The following is a 22,594-nucleotide window of genomic DNA, read 5'->3' as shown; positions in this document are numbered from 1 at the left end:
GTGAAACTTCCTGCTCCTTCTGGGGTTACATCCAGTGGGTGGTCCTATTAGTGATTGACCACACGCTCTGTATACGCATTTTCATATGACCGCCCACTGGACCGAAAACCCAATAAATCTTCTCTAAAAACGACATACACCGACAAGCAAAAGAGTAACAATGTTTCAACCCAACTTGAATGTTGGTGTATACTGGTTGATCACTTGGTGGATGTATCCAGCTTTTCCTTCAACAACAAGTGTTGGATTCTAGTCCCCTTTACATAAAAAAAAAAAAAAAATTGCCATACGGATACAGAGATATTGACCCTTTTCTTCAATGCTGATTTTTATGGTTTTATACGAAGGGTGCGGTGCTCACAGGCTCCTTGGGCCGCTCACAGGCTCCTCAGGGGCGTGTCTTGGGGGGGGGCGCCGCTCACAGGCTCCTCGGGGGGGGGGCGCCGCTCACAGGCTCCTCGGGGGGCGCGTCTTGGGGGGGGGGCGCCGCTCACAGGCTCCTCGGGGGGCGCGTCTTGGGGGGGGGGCGCCGCTCACAGGCTCCTCGGGGGGCGCGTCTTGGGGGGGGCGCCGCTCACAGGCTCCTCGGGGGGGCGCGTCTTGGGGGGGGCGCCGCTCACAGGCTCCTCGGGGGGCGCGTCTTGGGGGGGGCGCCGCTCACAGGCTCCTCGGGGGGCGCGTCTTGGGGGGGGCGCCGCTCACAGGCTCCTCGGGGGGCGCGTCTTGGGGGGGCGCCGCTCACAGGCTCCTCGGGGGGCGCGTCTTGGGGGGGCACCGCTCACAGGCTCCTCGGGGGGCGCGTCTTGGGGGGGCGCCGCTCACAGGCTCCTCGGGGGGCGCGTCTTGGGGGGGCGCCGCTCACAGGCTCCTCGGGGGGCGCGTCTTGGGGGGAGCGCCGCTCACAGGCTCCTCGGGGGCGCGTCTTGGGGGAGCGCCGCTCACAGGCTCCTCGGGGGGCGCGTCTTTGGGGGCCGCTCACAGGCTCCTCGGGGGGCAGGCGTGTCTTTGGGCTGCTCTCCATTATTGCCCTATGAGCTGTGTGCCACACCATCTGCCTCTAAGAGCAAAAATTGAATCCGAGTTACCCGTATGACCGTTAATCTCTCACAGCGGCATATACAGAGTGCGGGTCATGGGGTGGGCCACTCTATGCACCTTTAAAGACCCCCACGGTGAGTATTTAATTACTACAAGCCATCAGATGATCAGAAATCCAAATCCCCTAAGGAGACTCCAAAAAAAGTTACTAAAAATATAAAACTAAATACAAAAGTTTACATCCCCCGAGACCCCTTTTCATCATAAGAAAAAAAAAAATTGTATATATATATATATATATATATATATATATATATATATATATATATATATATATATATATATATATATATATATATATAACACCCTCTATAAGAAGCAACTGACACATCGTATTAATAAAGACATCGGCTCCCACAGACTAAAGTCCTCACACAGCCACATCCACGTAAAAAGAAAAGCGTTATTGGTCTCAAAATATAGCGCCAAGTGCATTATACGGTATTATATATCACAGTACTATGGTGTTCCACACAATATATATCACTGTTGTTGAAAATATATTATAGCGGCATAGTGTGCACTGTATAGTACCATTATATAACACTGTACCTTATGCAGTATTGATATGCGGTATTGCGGCAATAATATAGCGGTATTATATGTGCACTGTCTAGTACCGTTATATAAATTATTATTGAAGTGCCATTAATTCCGTGGCGCTTTACATGTGAAAAGGGTGTACATAATAAAATAAACCATACAAGGCACAGACCGGTGCAGGAAACGAGAGGACCCTGCCATTGTACATTACAAGTCTGGGGTATTGGGGCTATAATATGGCGGTATTATATACCATTGTACAGTGATACTATGCATTATAAGTTCTTGGGTATTGGAGCTATAATTTGGCAGTATTATATGTGCACTGTGCAGTACCGTTATACCATTGCACATAAGGTCTGTGGTATTGGGCTATGATATGGCGGTATTATATGTGCACTGTGCAAGAATGTTATATACCATTGTACATTATAAGTCTGGGGTATTGGGCTTATAATACAGCGGTATTATATTTGCACTGTGCAGTACTGTTAAATTATTGTACATTATAAGTCTGGGGTGTTGGAGCCATCATACGGCGGTATTATATATGTACTATGCAGTACTGTTATACCATTGTACAATTGTACATTATAAGTCTGGGGTACTGGGCTTTTAATACGGCGGTATTATATATGCACTATGCAGTGCTGTTATTATACGTGCACTGTGCAGAATGTTATATACATTGTACATCATAAGTCCAGGGTATTGGGACCATCATATGGCAGTATTATACTGTATGTGCACTGTGCAGTACTGTTATACCATTTTACAAGTCTGGGGTATTGGGCCTATAATATGGCGATATTATATGTGCACTGTGCAGTACCTTTATACCATTGTACATTACAAGTCTGTGGTATTGGCGCTTTAATATGGCGGTATTGTATGTGCAGTACTGTTATATACCGTTATACAGTGATATTACACTTTATAAAGTCTGGGGTATTGGCGCTATAATACGGCGGTCAACAGTTCAATACTGTTATATACAGCTGGAATGTGGGATTATGCACTATATAGCGCAGTTATTGAAAACACAATATGGGAGTATTATACATCTCGATGAGGTTTGGGGTGGGTGCAGACCCCAGGATGATATCTTGTCATAGTGATCCGCCATACATCACGGTGAAGGACGCCGCACTGCCTGCAGTCACTCACTCTGCACAGTAACATTAGCACTGCTCATCCTGAGCCTCCTGGTGCATGAATACAATACTCCACTGACACCTGCACGGCCGGGGCTGGTAACTTCTGCGCCTTTATTACTTTGGATGCAGGAGAGTGACGCCGACTTGGCATACATAAGAAGAAATGAAGAAGGGAGGACACGTGTCACCTCCGGGCGTACAGCGCCGCGGTCACATGACTGACATGGAGGCAATAACCGGCGCCAAGAATCAGTTTACTCAGTGTCTTAATTAGTTGTGCACCTCGGGGATATGTCAGCTCTGTGTATATACAGGCAGGAAGATTCCGGTGTCTCAGGGGCATTGGGGCAACCCATACATAGGGCCACAGCCCCAGAGGCTTCATAAAATATCTGTATAGCGCCTCCCTCACCTACAGGTTGTATGTGGTACTGCACCTCTGCACATTCACATCAATAGATCTGAGGTGCAGTACCACATACAACCTGCAAACTAGGGGTGGCGCTGTTTTTAGAAGAATTTTTGCAATAGGCCCCCCCCTACATAATTGCCTGACTTTAGGACTGTATAGGACGCATAAGACTCTTATGGTTGTGCACAATCTGTTCTGGGCACCCGCCGTCGCCCCCGCCATGGTAAATATGAGCTGATTAAATATTTGAGAAGATCTATTTATTCGCTGGAGTGTTTACATTGCTGATGGATATGCAAAGATGGATGTGCGGTCGGCGACAAAAGTACAGGAGCCATATAAGTAGCTGGAGGAGACGCATTTAAAGGGGAACCCCCCCTATACCACACTGATGACCTGAAAGCACAAGTCTGTATATGCTGGTACTTATAGTGCAGCAGAGACGCCATAGCAGCCTTTAACTTGGGCGATTATCTGGACACGTAGTGACTAATGACGGGGCTTAAATAACTGGAGTGGCCCAAATCCCAAATGTTGTTGATAAGTACATGTGATATGCAGAGACGAAATACATCACCTGGGCTTCATTCTTAAAGGGGCACGCCAGGGAAAGGAGGCGGAGCATGACAATATCTACAGTTTCCATGTCGGTTATTTTTACACTTCTTTTCGCGTGGCTGGACGTCCCTTTCTCAAGGTCGCGGTGACCTCCCCAGAGACGCAGATTTCCCATCCAGTCCAAGCCATTCTATTTGTTTAATCCAGCGTAAGGTTCTAAACACAAACAAGTGAAACGCGAAGAAGTCTCCCGTATCATATATATATATATATATACACACACACACACACACACACACACACACGAGGGGAGGTCCTGATGGGGACATCATTAACCCTTTAGTAGAGCCGCTCCATCATTGGATGGTGCATTACTCAACTAGTGATGAGCGGGCACTACCATGCCCGGGTGCTCAGTACTGGTAACTAGTGATGAGCGGGCACTACCATGCTCAGGTGCTCAGTACTGGTAACTAGTGATGAGCGGACACTACTATGCTCGGGTACTCAGTACTGGTAACTAGTGATGAGTGGGCACTACCATGCTCGGGTGCTCAATACTGGTAACTAGTGATGAGCGGACACTACCATGCCCGGGTGCTCAGTACTGGTAACTAGTGATGAGCGGGCACTACCATGCTCAGGTGCTCAGTACTGGTAACTAGTGATGAGCGGGCACTACCATGCTCGGGTGCTCGGTACTGGTAACTAGTGATGAGCGGGCACTACCATGCTCGGGTGCTCGGTACTGGTAACTAGTGATGAGCGGGCACTACCATGCTCGGGTGCTCAGTACTGGTAACTAGTGATGAGCGGGCACTACCATGCTCGGGTGCTCTGTACTCGTTAGCAGCAGTTGAATGTGCGGATGAGCATCCAACTCCATTGAAGTGGCACAAGTCTAGTTATGTTGGAAGGATGAAGCATAGGGGTGCAGAGATAGGAAGTTGAGGGGGTGCGGGGCATCTGGTTACCCATATTTTGACCTTAGAGTTTGTAGAGTGACGGGGAGGGGGGCTCATGTTCAATTGTTGCTCATCTCCTGGAATTCCAATAAAACAATGATGAATCTGACTACCAATAAAGGCACAATTCTAGCACTTAGAGTTGTCAGACAGGTTTACTAGACCCCTGAGTGGCAAGTGTGTGACGCATGGGTCTTACCCTTCCTCCGCTTGTTTGTGGCCTTGTGAGAGTCTTGACGTGGTCACAGTGGTCATCATAGCCCGGTGGCAGCAGAAGACCACGATTCTGCAAAATATATAACACAGGAGACCATGAAAGTAGCAAGAGTCCTCCTAACTGCAATCAATGCTTAGAGGACCCAATTCATCAATTTGAAAAGTTACCCTTTTTTGCTTCCAATTCTTCAAAATGACACATGCCGGCTCATGAATTTTGCACATCATTAACAATATATATTATTTAAAAAAAAAAATTAAAATGAATAAAAAAATTTAAAAAAAAAATATAATATATATATATATATATATACACACAAAATCCAGGGCCATTATTCATTTGCACACTAATGTTGCAACTCTTTAAAAATCTGCAAATAAAAATAAAGTCCGCTGTAACACCTAGTTGCAAACTTCATGGCCATAATGATGAACACAGAACAAGAAAAGAAAAAGTAAAATTGGAGCAATTCGTGAGAATTTCATCCAAAAGGAAAAAAAAAGTTAAAAAAAAAAAATGGGAAAAACTAGAACAAAAAAAATACAAATACTAATGCAATGATGTGGCCCTTTAGTATGTGGGATATAATGGGACATGCCAACAATGCTACTGTCTTACCTTGCAAAACACTTCTCAAATCTGCAAATCCCCCAGCAGAGATTAGGGGGTGCCCATTGAGGTTCATTCCTCTGCCCCCACAAACATGTAGCTGCAGTATGGTGACAGGTGGAGCAGCCAGGACCAGTGTTTCCTCAGCTGTTCCCTATACAGACACAATGAGGGGTGGGGGAGGGGCAGTGTGTGTGGCTCTTGTATACATGTATACACTCTCATCTGTGAAGGATGCTCAGGATTTCTCCTGAAGGTGATGTATCAGCAGTTACTTCTATTTCTGTGTTTATTGTAGGATTGGAAACATTGTGATTCTCAGTGTTCTGTATTATTAGAACCGCAGCAGAAATTGATACATTTTTGTAAACAAATAGAACGTTGAGAACATTCATCTACTACATGAGATTCTATAATGAGAGGTTTTGTAACTTTCCAATATACTTTGTGCCAGATTCATTGCTATTTCTGTTTTGTTCTATTTTCGGGGTGCATTTTTTTTTTATTACGCCAAATTTTTCTTTTAAATTGTTCCTTTTTTTTTTTTTTTTTTTTTATTTAAGCCTGTCTTATCTTCTACTTTTCTTGGCATTGCAAATGTGTCCTATGTTCGGTTTGGTATTTGCAACTTTCTCCCTTTTTTTTTTTTTTTTTTTTTTTTTTCCCCTCTGTCTGGAAACATCTTTGCTCTAATGCTTGAGTTGTGTACAGAAAAGTAAAAAGTAGTTTTTGATTATGCACAAACTTTATGATCTTGCCTGTTCCATTTTAAAGAATTTGGTGCAAAGAAATGGGAAAATATTGACTTAAAACCTGTGACTAATCGACCGGGTCCTCGAGTTTCACTTAAACATTTTCAAGATTTCCACTTACCATTGGTGGAAAATATTTTTTTTTAATATATAATATATATATTTAAAAAAATATGAAAAAAATTAAAATTATATATAGATATTTTTTAAAATTTTATATATATGAATTATTTAAAAAAATATATATATCTTTTAAATAATTTATTCACACACACACATATATATATATATATATATATATATGTGTGTGTGTGTGTGTGTGAATAAATAATTTAAAATAAAAATAAATATATATATATATATATATATATATATATATATATATATATATATATATATAATATATTTTTTAAATAATTTATTCATATAATATATGAATGTGAATAAGTTATTTAAATATATATGTATGTGTGTGTGAATAAATTATTTAAAAGATATATATATATATATATATATATATATATTTTTTTTTTTTAAATAATTCATATATATAAATTTTAAAAAATATTTATCTATATATAATTTTATTTTTTTCATATTTTTTTACATATATTTTTCCTTTTTTTTTTCATATATATGGTTTTAAAAAGTATATATCTATAATTTTATTTTTTTCATATATAATATTATGGAAAAAAAATGAGATATATATATCTATCTCTTTTAAATAATTTATTCACATACATATATTTTTTATATTCTATGAATAATTATTATTTCTTTTAAATGTACAGACATAACTGTTAATGGGTTTCTTATATTTGTTTGCAGACTAGACATTATCTGTGGGATAAATGCACCAATCACCAATGTTTTTATCTTGCAAATTTGTTACAATGTATCATTGCTGTGAAGATATATCCATCTGGAATTAAATTTTCTCTCATAGAGGAGTATAATTTATTGGCTTCAGTATAAGGACTTGGTCAGACATCAGTGTATTTGTCATACACCAAAATCCGTGTGCATCACTACTTTTTTTTTTTTTCTTTACCCCTTATTTTAAACATTGGAATTTGGTTCTAGTTTCATCAAGGTTTCTTAGATAAGATAGTAAAAAAAAATAACATAAAAATGTTTAAAAAAATTAAGAAAAAGCCTGCAATATAGGAAGATATAGAGAAACTTTTTTTTTTTTTTTTTTTCTTCTTCTTCATGCAGAATCACTGTGACATGTCAGATTTTGTTCGGAGTGTCTGATCAAAAAAAAAAAAAAAAAAATCTGCACTGCAAGTCCATGTATCTGTGTACAGAAAGATATGGAGAAACTCCCCACCCCATCTCCCATCATTTTTAACATTGGAATTTGGTTCCAGTTTCATCAAGATTTCTTAGGCCGTGTGCGCATGTTGTGTTCGTTCATGCGTTTACGCAGCGTTTTAAACTGCAGTGTAAATGCATGCGTTCTGCATTCACAGCAAAGTCTATGAGAATTTAGCAAATTCCATGCGCACGTTGCGTTTTAAAACGCAGCATTTTGGATGCCAAATATTTGACAGAACGCTGCATTCTAAAAAGCAACATGTCACTTATTTTGTGCGTTCCGGACGCTTTTCCCGCTCTGTCTATGGCAGAGCACGCATCCAGAATGCACGAATTCTGCATTGAAAATGCATCCAAAACGCAGCGTTTTGGCTGCGTTTTGAAACGCACGTGCGGTGACAAAACGCTGCAGAATATTTGTCACGGCAGAATGCAATGTGCGCACATACCCATAGATGAGAAACTAAAAAAAATAATAATAAAAAAAAAAACCCCTGCTATATAGGAAGATAGGGAAACTTTTTTTTTTCCCTATCTTCCTATATAGCAGGTTTTTTGTTTTTAATAATATATATATATTATATATATATATATATATATAATTTTATTTTTTAGTTTCTCATTTAAAAAACCTTGATGAAACTGGAACCAAATTCCAATGTTAAAAATGATGGGGATAAAAATAGGTTTCTCTCTATCTTCCTGTATAGTAGGCTTTTTTAATTTATTTTTTACATCGATCCATGGACATGCATTGCTGATTTTATTTTTATTTTTTTATTTTCTTTATTTTACATAGCTCCATGGACTTGCATTGCTGACTTTTTTTTTTTTTTTTTTAATTATTATGTATTTATTTTGCTCAGACACTCCAAACAAAATCGACTGTGATTCTGCGTGGAGCGTCCGTTCTACAAAAAAAACTACGGACATGTCAATGATTGCAAGCTGTGGAAAGTACATGTATGGGAAAAAGGACGTCTTGGGTCCGCACAGGTTTCTAGCCTCTGCATATGAATGTTTGCATTCTTTTGCAGCAAGCGGAGATTTTGATAATTGGTGAAACATTGAAATGTGCAGAACTTTTCATTACATAATAGTAATTTTTTTTTTTTTATTTTTTTGGGAGGACATTTCTGATCCCTGCATCCTCTGACCGGTCTCAGGGCTCCATGCAGTGCTCTGCTCCCAACACTGGGGGCAGCACTGTGCAGCCATGGCTGAGTCCAGATGACATCTGTCACCCTGCTCACTTGCAGCATCTGTCTGTGAGCATAGAAAGGACTGGAGGGGAGGGGATGGGGGGCGCCAGCTGCTGCGGACACCTGCTCCAGCCTTGTATGCAGGGATAATGGCTTGTAGCATCTGAAGAAAAGTGGCCCCCATAGCAGCGGGCGGAGGGGCCGCACTAATAGGATCTTGTAAGTTTCACTTTTAATGTCTGTGCCTATTTTTATGGCTCTGGAGCCAACCTATTCTGTAGAGCAGTACACACTGTATTAATGGTAGTAAGTCTTGTGCTTAGAACAGCGGAGCGTCAGCTCTTTGGCCGAGTATTGGATTGCTATATCTCTATATAATCCTCATGAAAACTGGATTGTGAGCTTTTTGGCTCAGGATTATACTTTCCAATTGCGATACGCGGTGATGGCCGGGATGTAAGCCGCTTGGCCCAGCGTATACTCTGTAAGTGCCGTATGGATTGTAAGCTCTTCAGCTCGGCCCTAATGATATACATCGTACTTTGTTGATTGTCAGCTCTTCAGCTCGGCCCTAATGATATACATCGTACTTTGTTGATTGTCAGCTCTTCAGCTCGGCCCTAATGATATACATTGTACTTTGTTGATTGTCAGCTCTTCAGCTCAGGACTTTTTCAGGTTCTTACATATTATGCTATAATCTCTTCTTTCAATGCTGGACGCTGGAGTGTCAGCTCTTCAGCTCTGTGCATAGTCTATACTGTATATTATTTGTATTGGGGGGAGCGATGGAGTGACTGCTGTTTACTGCAAGCTAACATTAGATTGTAAGCTCTTCAGCCCAGCTGACATGTAACGTTCCTGTCTTGTGTGAGTAGTGACTGTGAAGCTAATGTATATTATTTGGATCCTTTAATATCTTTTAATGTGGAGTCACAACCATAGAGAGAGGCCAGACAATAAGTATTCACACCCTGGTAGGAAATGAACCTAGGACCTAATAATATGGATCAGTCGTTAAAGGGTTACGTCCCCCTGATACGTTATAGGGACAAGATTTTAGAATCTGTGAGACCCCGCGCCCCGGATTTGATGGGTTGCAGACATATCACTGATGCAGCCGCACAGGGGCCCCAAAGATAAAGGGGGCCACTACCAGCGCCAGAGCGGGTGGAACTGTCATTATAAGGAGCTATTGGACCGCAAAAGACCCATATAGTGATCTTACACAGGGGGGGCTTCTAATATGCAAGTCTCAAAGGGGAACCCCGACTAATATACTCTGCCCCCCCATGATGTCAGAGTATATTAGTCTTAGTCGGGGTTCCCCTTTGAGATTTGCACCGCCCCCATCCTATGATATTGGAGGATATATTAGGATATATTAGGCAGAGTTCCCCATTCAGATGTGCCCCCCCCCCCCCCCATGATATCACGGGGTATATTAGTCGGAGTTCCCATTTAAGATCTGTACTGCCCCCTGCCTATGATATCAGGGGGTATATTAGCCGGGGATCCCCTTTCAGATTTGCATTGCCCCCATCTATGATATCGGATGTTATTTTAGTTGGGGTTCCCCTTTTAGATCTATACTTCCCCCGCCGATGATATCGGATGGTATATTATGCGGAGTTCCCTTTGGTGAGTTTGCACTGGCCCTCCAACTGATATATGAGGGTATGTTAGTCCGGGGCTCCCCTTTGAGATTTGCACTGTCTCCACCTGTGATGTCGGCTGGTATATTAGGCGGAGTCCCCCTTTCAGATGTGCACCCCCCCCCCCCACCTATGGTATCGGAGGATATATTAGTTGAGGTCCCCCTTTGATATTTGCACCGCCCCCCCCCCCCATGATATTGGGGTGGGGGGTATATTAGGTGAAGTTCCCCTTTAAGATTTGCACTGCCCCTCACCTGTGATACTGAAGGGTATATTAGCCGGAGTTCCTATTTGAGATTTGCACTGTCCCCCACCTATATTGGACGGTATATTAGTTGAGGTTCCCCTTTGAAATTTGCACTGCCCCCCCAAACCCTCCATGATATCGGGTGGTATATTAGTCAGAGTTCCACTCTGAGAGTTGCGCTCCCCCTTTTATATCAGAGGGTATATTATTTGGGGCTCCCCTTTGAGATTTGCACTGCTCCCCACTAATATCAGAGGATATATTAGTCGGGGTCCCCCTTTCAGATGTGCACTCCACCCCCCCCATGATATTGGAGGGTATATTAGTTGGGGGTTCCCCTTGCAGAGTTTACACTGCCCCCCCCCCCCACCTATGATGTCGGAGGGTATATTAGTCGGGGTCCCCCTTTCAGATGTGCATTCCACCCCACCCCCCTCCTATGATATTGGAGGGTATATTAGTTGGGGGTTACCCTTGAAGTGTTTTTCATCGCCCCCACCTATGATGTTCGAGGGTATATTAGGCAGAGTTCCCCTTTGAGATTTGCACTCCCCTAACCCCCCCTCCCTTCTATACCAGGGAGTATATTAGTTGGGGTTCCCCTTTAAGATTTGCACTTAATCCATATGATGTTCGCGGGTATATTGGCTGGGGTTCCCCCATTGTGATTGCACTGACCCCCACCTATATTATGGGGTATGTAAGGTGGAGCTCCCCTTTGAGATTTGCACTTCCCTCATTCATGATATCAGGGTGTATATTAGCCGGGACTCCCCTTCTAGAATTTGAACTGCTCCCCCTATGATATTTGTGGGTAAATTAGTTGGGGTTCCCCTTTGAGACTTGCACTTCTTCATATGATGTTGGAGGGTATATTTATATTAGCTGGGGTTCCCCTTTGTGATTGCACTGACCCCCCCCCCCTACTTTTTATGATCTCAAGGGATATATTATTAGTCGGGGTTCCCCTTTGAGATTTGCACTCCACCCCCCCCCCAACCTATGATTATTATATCAGTGGGTATATTAGGGGGAGTTCCCCTTTCAGATATGCACTCCTCACCCCCTCGATAATATTGGAGGGTATATTAGTTGGGGTTCCCCTTTGAGATTTGCACTGCCCCCACCCCCATTTATGATATGAGAAGTTATATTAGTCGGTGCTTCCTTTCGAGAATTGGCACTGCGCCCCTATGATATTTGTGGGTATATTAGTTGGGGTTCCCCTTTTGAGACTTGCACTGCCCCCCTATGATATGTGCGGGTCTGGCGGCCGGGGTTCCCTTTTCCAGTCTTGCTGGTGAGTATGAAGTGTTCTTGGCTCCTTCCTCCTCTTTGCCCTATGACGGCCGTTTGGGATAAACATTCCCCGTGCTCCGCTCCTGGCACCCGCGCCCCTCTGTAATGTGCCGATTGCTTTTGAAGTTGGCATGCCAGGCGTCTCTATAAACAGGCGGCCATTGTACCGGGGGGGACTGAAAAGCCTAAATATGTAACCACTGATCCCTGTATTCGGTGTTTACATATTTTGGCTTCTCTGAGTTCTATTGTACATATTCTTGTAACTTTGTTGCATTTTCGGCGTGCGCCTGTTCACACCAGTGCATGTGCTGGTCAGTCCTTTTATATCAGTATTGTCCCTGGGGGGGCGCGCACATAACAGCAGACCCTCCAAGCTTTTATAGTTCCCCATATCTGGAGAGGAACGAGGCCGGGATTGATTTTAGGAGACAGTTGCACCTTTTTGTTACAATGTTTCATATGGAGTTTGCACCTGTTCACATTAGAAGGGTAGAAGTGCCATCAGTCTTTTCATTTCATTCTAGCATCTGCCAGGTGTCATTTATACTGGGGTCTTGTGAGATCTTTGGGCCCCACGTCCACCAGGGCCGGCTGTCACTGCTGCCGCCCCTGCACCCCCCCCCCCTTTATGGCTGCCCCCTGAGGATGGAGATGGAACCATTCATTGAAGCCGGAGCTGACTCCACAGTTGCTATTTTGGGACATGCAGACCCCCTCCCTCCGGTCTGCTGACGTGCTTCCCTACCCCCCCATCCTGCATTTAATGTAAATTGTGTTGTTTACTCAGTGATGACTTAACAGAAAACCCTCCAACCACAAAGACATGGACTCTCATCATCCACTCAGCGCTGAGGCGTGAATAACACCCTGATATATGGAGGTGACATTGACTGTTCTATCGTGGGGGGGGTAGGTGCTGTCTGTGGCCCACGAGAAGATGGGGTCAGGCGCTGCACCTCTAGTGCGGGGGCTGCCGTCAGGAGGAGCTGAAGACCCAATATTATTTACTCCAATCACTTCCAGAACCGCAGATTGTGTTTTCTATATTCCTTTTTCTGGTGTAGATGGCCTGTCGGCGGAACAGCGAGCGCAGCGTTGGCTGTGGCTGGTGGTAGAGCGGCGAGCGCAGCTTCGGCTGTGGCTGGTGGTAGAGCGGCGCCGGCTGTGGCTGGGGTAGAGCGGCGCCGGCTGTGGCTGGGGTAGAGCGGCGAGGGCAGCGCCGGCTGTGGCTGGGGTAGAGCGGCGAGGGCAGCGCCGGCTGTGGCTGGGGTAGAGCGGCGAGGGCAGCGCCGGCTGTGGCTGGGGTAGAGCGGCGAGGGCAGCGCTGGCTGTGGCTGGGGTAGAGCGGCGAGGGCAGTGCCGGCTGTGGCTGGGGTAGAGCGGCTGTGGCTGGGGTAGAGCGGCGCCGGCTGTGGCTGGGGTAGAGCGGCGCCAGCTGTGGCTGGGGTAGAGCGGCGAGGGTGGCGCCGGCTGTGGCTGGGGTAGAGCGGCGCCGGCTGTGGCTGGGGTAGAGCGGCGCCGGCTGTGGCTGGGGTAGAGCGGCGAGGGCAGCGCCGGCTGGGGTAGAGCGGCGAGGGCAGCGCCGGCTGTGGCTGGAGAATAAATCCTCCTGTATTTGAGTTCCTTTCTGATAATGTTTTCGTGTCTTTCCCCAGCTCTGGAAGCATCACCCCTCGCAGCACGCCCAGTAACTCCCCCGCCACACGGAAACGTTTGTCGGGTACCGAGCCGGAGACTATGGTGGAGAAAGGATCCGAAAACTCCTTTGAGAGGACGCCGAGTGCCCAGACCCCCACGTCGCCACCTCCGGGAGCTGTGCCCACCGCCATACAGAGCAATGCCCAGCTGCCCACCTCTACGCCCGGGACGCCGCTCCCCCCACAGCTCAGCGGCAGAGCATCCATATGGAACAGCAAGGTGAGCAGAAAAGCTGACGCCCCCCCCCCCATCAAATATCCCATCTTCTGCGTCCTGAGAATGGGGACCGCGCGCCTTCCTCCAGTGACTGCATGTTTTCTTTTTTCTCCTAGAAGATCCAGAGCTTCTACAGTGTAAGTATCTGCAATTCTTCATTGTCCCCCCCCCTCTGTGCCCCTCCCCCCTACCTCTGTACCCCTCACCCCTACCTCTGTACCCCTCACCCCCTCTCTTCCCCCCCTCCAGCCTTCATCTTGTCACCCCCTGCCTATAATATGATGCCCACCATTCTATATTTATTTCTGCATATTATCGCCATTCACCTGCACAGTTTTGACATATGTAGTTTGGTGCCACCTCCTGGTCAGAGTGTATAGCAATGTGCACGTCCACGTGCCGGTGGTCACACATGCTCACTCCTCTCTCATTCATCACGGTCGGTAGAAATGGTTTTCTGCCCTGCCAGTCAGCAAAAGAACAGAGCCTCATCAGCATTGCAAAAAACGTACATCTACAGGAGTAAATAAAAAGTGAAAATAGTATCAGCTGCCAGAGGGGGAAGGAGACTGATTGAGTTACAAGCACACCCATATGGCAGCAAATGAGAAGTTTTCTGTCCGGCTTATTTGGGAAGAAGCAGAGCCACGATAGTATGGCAGAGTAGAATGCTTCTATGGGGAAGTCAGAAGGAATAATAGGGTCAGCTGCCAGAAGGGGAAGGAGGCTAATTCAGTCCAAAACCCAACATCAGAGCAGCTATAGGGAAAAGCTTTCTTTCCAGTTTATCCGAGAAGGAGCAGAGACTTTGCAGTCTAGCAGAAAAGAGTGCTTCTATTTTTGAAGTAAGAAAGGATAATAGTGTCAGCTGCCAGAAGGGGAAGGAGGCTTATTCGGTGTAGAACCGTACTTTAGAGCAGCTAGTGGGAAAAGATTTGTCTGGCTTATTGGGAAAGGAGCAGTGTCTTGGCAGTATAGCAGAGAATAATGGTTCTATGGGGAAGTAGGAAGGGATAATAGTGTCAGCTTCCAGAGGGGGGAGGAGACTGATTCAGTCCCAAGTACAACTATATGGCAGCAATTGAGAAAAACTTTCTGTCTGGCTTATCTGGGGAAAAAGCAAAGCCATGGCAGTATAGAAGAGAAGAATGCTTCTACGGGGATGTAAGAAGGGATAGTGGTGTCAGCTGCCAGATGGTGGAGAAGGTTAATTCAGCATAGGACCCAACCGTAGAGCAGCTAGTGGGAAAAGCTTTCTGTCTGGCTTATCCGAGAAGGAGCAGTATAGCAGAGAATGCTTCTTCAGGGGAAGTAAGAAGGGATAATAGTGTCAGCTGCCAGATGGGGAAGGAGACTAAATCAGTCCAGGACCCAACCTTAGAGCAAAAAGCTTTGTGTTTGACTTAGCCAGGAAGGAACAGAGTCTCAGCAGTACAGCAGAGAAGAGTACTTCTACAGGGGAAATAAGGGAATACAGTTTCAGCTTCCAGAGGGGGAAGGAGATAGTTTCAGTCCAGAGTCCCCTCCCTCCAGGGCAGTTGATGGTAAAAGCTCTCTGTCCTGCTAGTTGGGAAAGAAGTATAGATCTGCATTATAGCAGAGATCAGTATTTTTACAGGAGGAAGTATGACGGGATTCTATTCTCAGCTGCCAGATGGGGAAGGAGACTGATTCTGTTCAGTGATCATGCCCAATTCACCCAGCTTTTGTCAGTATAGGAGCTATTCTAAGGGAGGAGGGACCATACCCATACCCCGTTAATGGGTTTATATACATTATTTCTCATCCCTGGGTGTTTCTTCTAGATGCTGAGCCCCAATTACAAGCAACGCAATGAAGATTTTCGCAAGATCTTTAAGAAATTGCCGGACTCAGAGCGACTCATTGTGGGTGAGTGTGACATTAGGGTACTTGGTGTGGTTCTCTTACACTTTTACCCACCTGATCCCTGACGGTGCCCCTCTTCTCTTCCCCCCCCCCTCCCCTCCCCCCATCAGATTACTCCTGTGCTTTGCAGAGAGATATCCTCCTTCAGGGAAGACTCTACTTATCGGAGAACTGGATCTGTTTCCATAGCAACATATTCCGCTGGGAAACATCGGTGAGTGATGCAAATCGGAGTTTTGACTCCTTTTTGTAGCAAACATTTGACACCAAACTGAGAATTTACATGGGAAATTCCGAGCGACGTGTCAGAGCCGGGCCCTGCGTGTGACCGCAGCTGGAGGAGACTTCTAGAGAAGCAGAAAAGCCCTAGAAGTCGCCAACAGCTCAAGTGTTCATTACCTAGAGAAGGTGAAACGGAATATCCAAGAATCCGCCATTTACATAGTGGGACAGCTCCCCCGGTGGACGAGTGCAGTACTGCAGCAGAGGAAAAAAATCACAAATAATAAAGATAGATAGAGATATATATATATATATATATATATATATATATATATATATATTGTTCTATAATTTAAATAATCTCAAAGATAAATAATAATAATACAGTAAAAAGATAAGAAATGTTAGCTGCTTGGAGACTGCTCACTGAATGTTCACAGTTTCCTCTTCCTTTCATAAGATCACGATCCAGCTCAAAGACATTCGCTGCATTAAGAAGGAGAAGACGGCGAAAGTGATTCCCAACGCCATCCAGGTCTGCACTGAAACTGAGAAGGTGAGGAATGGTGACTGCACCAGCAGAATAGCGAGCGCAGCTCTGGAGTATAATACAGGAGGTAACTCAGGATCAGTAATGTAATGTATGTACACAGTGACTGCACCAGCAGAATAGTGAGTGCAGCTCTGGAGTATAATACAGGAGGTAACTCAGGATCAGTAAGGTAATATATGTACAGAGTGACTGCACCAGCAGAATAGTGAGTGCAGCTCTGGGGTATAATACAGGAGGTAACTCAGGATCAGTAATGTATGTACACAGTGACTGCACCAGCAGAATAGTGAGTGCAGCTCTGGAGTATAATACAGGAGGTAACTCAGGATCAGTAATGTATGTACACAGTGACTGCACCAGCAGAATAGTGAGTGCAGCTCTGGAGTATAATACAGGAGGTAACTCAGGATCAGTAATGTAATGTATGTACACAGTGACTGCACCAGCAGAATAGTGAGTGCAGCTCTGGAGTATAATACAGGAGGTAACTCATGATCAGTAATGTATGTACACAGTGACTGCACCAGCAGAATAGTGAGTGCAGCTCTGGAGTATAATACAGCAGGTAACTCAGGATCAGTAATGTAATGGATGTACACAGTGACTGCACCAGCAGAATAGTGAGTGCAGCTCTGGAGTATAATACAGGAGGTAACTCAGGATCAGTAAGGTAATGTATGTACACAGTGACTGCACCAGCAGAATAGTGAGTGCAGCTCTGGAGTATAATACTGGAGGTAACTCAGGATCAGTAATGTAATGTATGTACACAGTGACTGCACCAGCAGAATAGTGAGTGCAGCTCTGGAGGATAATACAGGAGGTAGTTCAGAATCCGCCGGTCGCTCACACCTGGTGCATCTCCCGCGGTTATCGGTGCGGTGACACCATTGATTTTGCTTATCACGGAGTTCTTGACCTTCAGCCCCGGTGTAATGATGAGGAGGCTTTATCTGCACTAATAAGTCTTCAGTTTCTTGCTGCGCCTTCACTTGTGAAGCTGAGGAGTTTTCTGTAAGTTCTGGGATCTTCAGGGAGGCTCCGCTGTGGATGTAGCAGAGCGGAGTCTGTCATCCAAGGAAAATGCTGCAAAACACAAGATGGCGAACTCCTCGCTGGATACGGGAGACTTGCTTTATACTTGTTACATTGTATCTTCTCTGGTTCCTTCTCCTTCCAGCATTTCTTCACGTCCTTCGGAGCCCGGGATCGCTCCTTCCTGCTGATCTTCCGCCTCTGGCAAAACGCCCTCTTGGACAAGGTAAGACGATGGGTATACGGTGTGCGGTATATATCTGTCTGTGATGTATATACTGCCGTATTCTTGGCTCCTGTGCATCGATGGTCTATGGGGTCTCAGTTATTGGGGCCGAGGTTGTGATCTGCACCCGGATGGGACTTCTCCGCACACCGGGATCACACGGAGATGATGGAGACTTTGGTCGCTTCTGATAAGATAATTGCAATAATGGAACGCGCTGATCGTCTCCCCTGATTCTCTGAACCCTGGCACTTTCCCCTGATTAGAGCAATGGAGAGGGAAACCTACATAGAGGAGATAAGCATTTAAAGGGACACTGCGCCTAAGTGATCTGTTAGCTCCATTTGCTGTGTGGTAGGCAGTTGGCCCCTGTTATCAGCCATTTTAGGCTAGGGGAGGCTAATGGCACACACATGCCCCTTCTGGAGTTTTTAGGCAAACACCTGTTTTTGCCTATCAGCCATTACCCTCTGGTAAACCTGCGCACTCAACTGGCAGGAAAGAGTAAGCTGCTGGAGTCACCCCGACCCTCAACCTGTGCTCCGCCGACCCATCCTGGCCCTTTGTCCCCCGCTCTGGGGAGAGGCCCTGGCGCCCTCACTGTGAGGAGATGCCCTGGTCACTGAGACATTCTGGCCATTCGGCTCCCGCTCTGGGAAGACACTCCAGCCCTCATCAGTCCTGCTCTGGGGAATCGCCCTGGATAACCTGGTCCCCCGAGACACCCTGGCCTTTCGGCCTCCCCCCACTCTGGGGAGACACCTTGGTGCCCCCGCTCCACAGAGCTGCCTTTGCACCCACTCTGAGTAGATGCCCTTGCCCCTCAGCCCCTGCTGTGCCGAGGCGCCCCTTTTTCTCCTGCTGTGCCGAGGCGCCCCTTTTTCTCCTGCTGTGCCGAGGCGCCCCTTTTTTTTCCTGCTGTGCCGAGGCGCCCCTTTTTTTTCCTGCTGTGCCGAGGCGCCCCTTTTTTTCCTGCTGTGCCGAGGCGCCCCTTTTTCTCCTGCTGTGCCGAGGCGCCCCTTTTTCTCCTGCTGTGCCGAGGCGCCCCTTTTTCTCCTGCTGTGCCGAGGCGCCCCTGCTGTGCCGAGGGGCACTGATCAGCCCCTAGTCTCATGGGCCAATAGATCTCTGCATCTGACTGTTTCTATCTTCTCTCCCGGCAGACGCTGTCCCCTCAGGAGTTGTGGCACACGGTCCACCAGTGCTATGGGACCGAGCTCGGCCTGACCAGCGAGGATGAGGACTACGTGTCTCCGCGAGAGCTGCTCAATGGTCTGGGGTGAGTGAGGACGACGACTACCATCTTCTCTGTTGTAATTTGCAGGGAAAGGTAAAAACAAGGTCCTCTGTAGGAAATGATGATCTGGATCAGGCGGAGCGACTTGTGGCCCCGGAGGGAGGAATAAATCGGAATAACATACGGCTTCAATGTTTAGCTTCTCTCTTGGATAAGGGCGGTGGCTACAATACATTTTATTTTGTATTTTATTTTCCACGCCTGATAGTTTGTTACAATGTATCAGTCTGGACTCCAGGCTGTTTGTCACTGAGCATTGTTTATGCTGGATACAATTGTAACAAACCCTCAGCTGTTGGAGGTGTTGGGTTCTAAAGATCGTGAAGATGGTAGAAGTGGATGACAAACCGCTATGTTCCCGTCGGACAGCAGGCGGCGCAGGCTTCCATTACTTCCTTTCTCTGTTCTCATTCGCTGTAACGTTTCCTTCATTGGTACCATGCTCTTGTTCAGGGTCAGTGAGGAGTACCCCGAGGGTCCGGATCTGAGTGACGCGTCCTCCCGCAGTGACCACAAGCTGAGCGTCGGCTCCAAGCTGCCGGCCACCGACTCGTTCACCTCTCTCGCCAGCAGTGGGGACGGTCTGCTTCCGGTAAGACCCTTCAGGCTGTAGTGGGATTATACAGGGGGTGGTGGGTACGATGCTTCAGAGACTGCACATGCCCAAAATGTACAACTCTGCAAACAAGTGACTTCACCGCTCTCATCTTTGTCTGACAATCCAATACCTTCCACTCCCTCCTGAGCCATAAAGTGCAGACCCCGGCCACCAACCTCAGCGCTGACGATCTGCCACTTATTTCCTACAAGAAACCAAACACGTCTATCAAGACATTTTGGCAGAATCCCCTCAGAGCTGGGTTCCTCTTCCCTCCCGCACCTCGAGGCGGTAACAGAAGAAGTGACCCGGCTCCTTGCTTCTTCTCGCCCTACAACCTCCATGTTATGGTCACCAAGGGGCGGCGAGCGTCCAGGAGTAGACCCACTGGGCCATACACTGGACTCAACCCCCTCAGGAGAAACAAACCTCGAGCTAACCCCTATACATGGACTATCAGGCACAGCCCCTGGGGGCCTAAATGCACGACTGCCAGGATCAGTGGCATGGGCTCTTACGGATAGGAGAGTCTCTGAAGTCCAGTATGGATTGCACATTTGTAACTGTACATACGAGGAATCCTGGACGTGGCAACAGGACATAGTGTCCTAGGCGTGTGGCAGCCCGGAGGTGGTGTCAGCCCGGAGGTGGTAGGCCGCGGCGTGTCAGCCCGGAGGTGGTAGGCCGCGGCGTGTCATCCCGGAGGTGGTAGGCCGCGGCGTGTCATCCCAGAGGTGGTAGGCCGCGGCGTGTCAGCCCGGAGATGGTTGTCCGCGGCGTGTCAGCCCGGAGGTGGTTGTCCGCGGCGTGTCAACCCGGAGGTGGTTGTCCGCGGCGTGTCAGCCGGAGGTGGTAGGCTGCGGCGTGTCAGCCCGGAGGTGGTAGGCCGCGGCGTGTCAGCCCGGAGGTGGTAGGCCGCGGCGTGTCAGCCCGGAGGTGGTAGGCCGCGGCGTGTCAGCCCGGAGGTGGTAGGCCGCGGCGTGTCAGCCCGGAGGTGGTAGGCCGCGGCGTGTCAGCCCGGAGGTGGTAGGCCGCGGCGTGTCAGCCCGGAGGTGGTAGGCCGCGGCGTGTCAGCCCGGAGGTGGTAGGCCGCGGCGTGTCAGCCCGGAGGTGGTAGGCCGCGGCGTGTCAACTCGGAGGTGGTAGGCCAAGGCGTGTCAGCCCGGAGGTGGTAGGCCAAGGCGTGTCAGCCCGGAGGTGGTGGCTGCAGCAGACTCTAGGAAGAAACCCATATTAGCGGGTACAAGTAACTGAGACAGGTGATGCAGGACTAGACACAGTAACTAGTACGGGTCCTGAGAACTAGCAACACACTATGAATAGGCACCGTTGCTCAGGCACCTACCCTAAGGGAAGAGTGCCTTAAGTACCTTCAGGGTGATTGCTGACCTCAAGGGTCACTTTCAGGGTTATAGCACGTTGGGCCTTTAAGAAAGGGGCATGGCCAAAAGCTCACCCTTCGGGTACTCCCAGAAATCTCGCGTGTGGCCCGGAAGCAGGCAGAGGCTGTGGTAGGCCCCAAGGCAGGAACAGGATGCATGGGACTGCCAGGCAGGTGAGGAGAACGGCGCCCCACTGAGGCATGGGAGTGTGCGCTACACTCCACCAGTGACCCTATTCCCTCCCATCTCCTCCAGTCTCTCTCCTCGGCTGTCTCCACTCACATTCAACCTCTGTCTTTCGTTCTGTCTCTTTCCCCTTCATTCGAACAACCCTTTCCTTAAGAAAACATCCCTCGACCAGACCTGCGCTGCTGACTACAGACCGGACTCTTCTTGGCTCTTTATAATCCGGTTCTGCTCCTCACATTCTACTGACTAATCCCAATGCAGCAGAAGTGGCCGGTATCCTCTCCAATAAAAAAAATCTTTATTTCAATTGATGATGAAGCATCATAAAAGGGCAAAAGATTGACGCGTTTCAACTTGAAAAAGTCTTAATCGTAACTAACCCTCTGCTCCTCACATTTAAAACCCCTTTAACACTTCGCCATGATGAGATTACATCGACGAATTATATGCAACATTGATACATAGGATCTAGAACATATCACACCAAAAAATAAAAAAAAAATAAAAAAAAAAATATATATATATATATACATTCATAAGATCATTACGATAATTTAAACCAAAGCACCCTGGTATTTAGTTTACTAATCTTTTATTATTGGGTATTAATTACATTATTGTTTTTTTATGTCAGCAAGTCCTGACCGAGTCGTCTAATCGTGCACCCGATATACATGAAGTTGCATTGTGCGCAGATTGTAGCTTTATACAACGTGTTGTATCACAATTTAATAAATGTTTTTAGTAGAAATACTTTTTAGGATGTTACAAAATTTCTCCATAGGGATTGGCCGAGGCTGTACGCTCAGAATGGCAATACTGAACACAGGGTTTTCTGTAAATAGTAATAGTAACCCTTTTGTTGTATGACATTCCTCATCAAAAATAAATCTTAAAAAGAAATAGATTGAGACACTGAGGAGCTGGTAAGCCTCAAATTCAATTGTTTTTTATTATTTATTGCATGAGTTCTGCTTTGGTCGCTTCATCTCTAGACGATCCCAGTAATGTCATCGATGTACCGACCATACCTGAGTAGGCGATTCATACATTGATTATTAAGGGGAAATGTAAAAAATTTCTCCCCCAGACTACAAAAAGAATTCTCAATGAAGGTGAAAAATTTTGCTCCACTCATACAGGCACCCTTGATCTGTAAGTAAATATTACTTACAGAACCAGGGTGCTCTTCCTAGTCAGGTACGGTCGTTTCATCGATGGCGTACTACTGAGATGGTCTGGAGATGA

General features: G+C 46.6%; 1 protein-coding gene and 1 long non-coding RNA gene across 6 annotated transcripts in view; one reads left to right on the top strand and one right to left on the bottom strand.

The window, feature by feature from the left end:
• The window catches only part of GRAMD1A (GRAM domain containing 1A), a 94,401-nt gene that overhangs the window by 54,652 nt on the left and 17,155 nt on the right, over positions 1-22,594 (top strand). For 2 of the 5 annotated variants that reach the window (XM_075329035.1, XM_075329037.1), the window contains 8 exons: positions 13,699-13,960; positions 14,074-14,094; positions 15,763-15,847; positions 15,955-16,058; positions 16,527-16,622; positions 17,800-17,880; positions 19,044-19,159; positions 19,631-19,769. In XM_075329035.1, coding sequence (XP_075185150.1) covers positions 13,699-13,960; positions 14,074-14,094; positions 15,763-15,847; positions 15,955-16,058; positions 16,527-16,622; positions 17,800-17,880; positions 19,044-19,159; positions 19,631-19,769 — 904 coding nt within the window. Of the gene's footprint in view, positions 1-5,761; positions 5,816-8,951; positions 9,056-13,698; positions 13,961-14,073; positions 14,095-15,762; positions 15,848-15,954; positions 16,059-16,526; positions 16,623-17,799; positions 17,881-19,043; positions 19,160-19,630; positions 19,770-22,594 lie in introns of those variants that run through there. The other 3 variants (XM_075329039.1, XM_075329038.1, XM_075329036.1) reach the window with 3 other exon arrangements.
• The window catches only part of LOC142256997 (uncharacterized), a 117,181-nt gene continuing 99,568 nt past the window's right edge, over positions 4,982-22,594 (bottom strand). Inside the window, exon 3 of the long non-coding RNA XR_012727587.1 lies at positions 4,982-5,019. This is a non-coding gene — a long non-coding RNA (uncharacterized LOC142256997). The remainder of the gene's footprint in view (positions 5,020-22,594) is intronic.

The sequence above is a fragment of the Anomaloglossus baeobatrachus genome, chromosome 11, assembly GCF_048569485.1.
Source record: "Anomaloglossus baeobatrachus isolate aAnoBae1 chromosome 11, aAnoBae1.hap1, whole genome shotgun sequence".
NCBI classification, from domain to species: Eukaryota; Metazoa; Chordata; class Amphibia; order Anura; family Aromobatidae; genus Anomaloglossus; species Anomaloglossus baeobatrachus.
The sequence above is the reverse complement of the archived record's forward strand: the minus strand, read 5'-3'. Positions and strand labels throughout refer to the sequence as shown.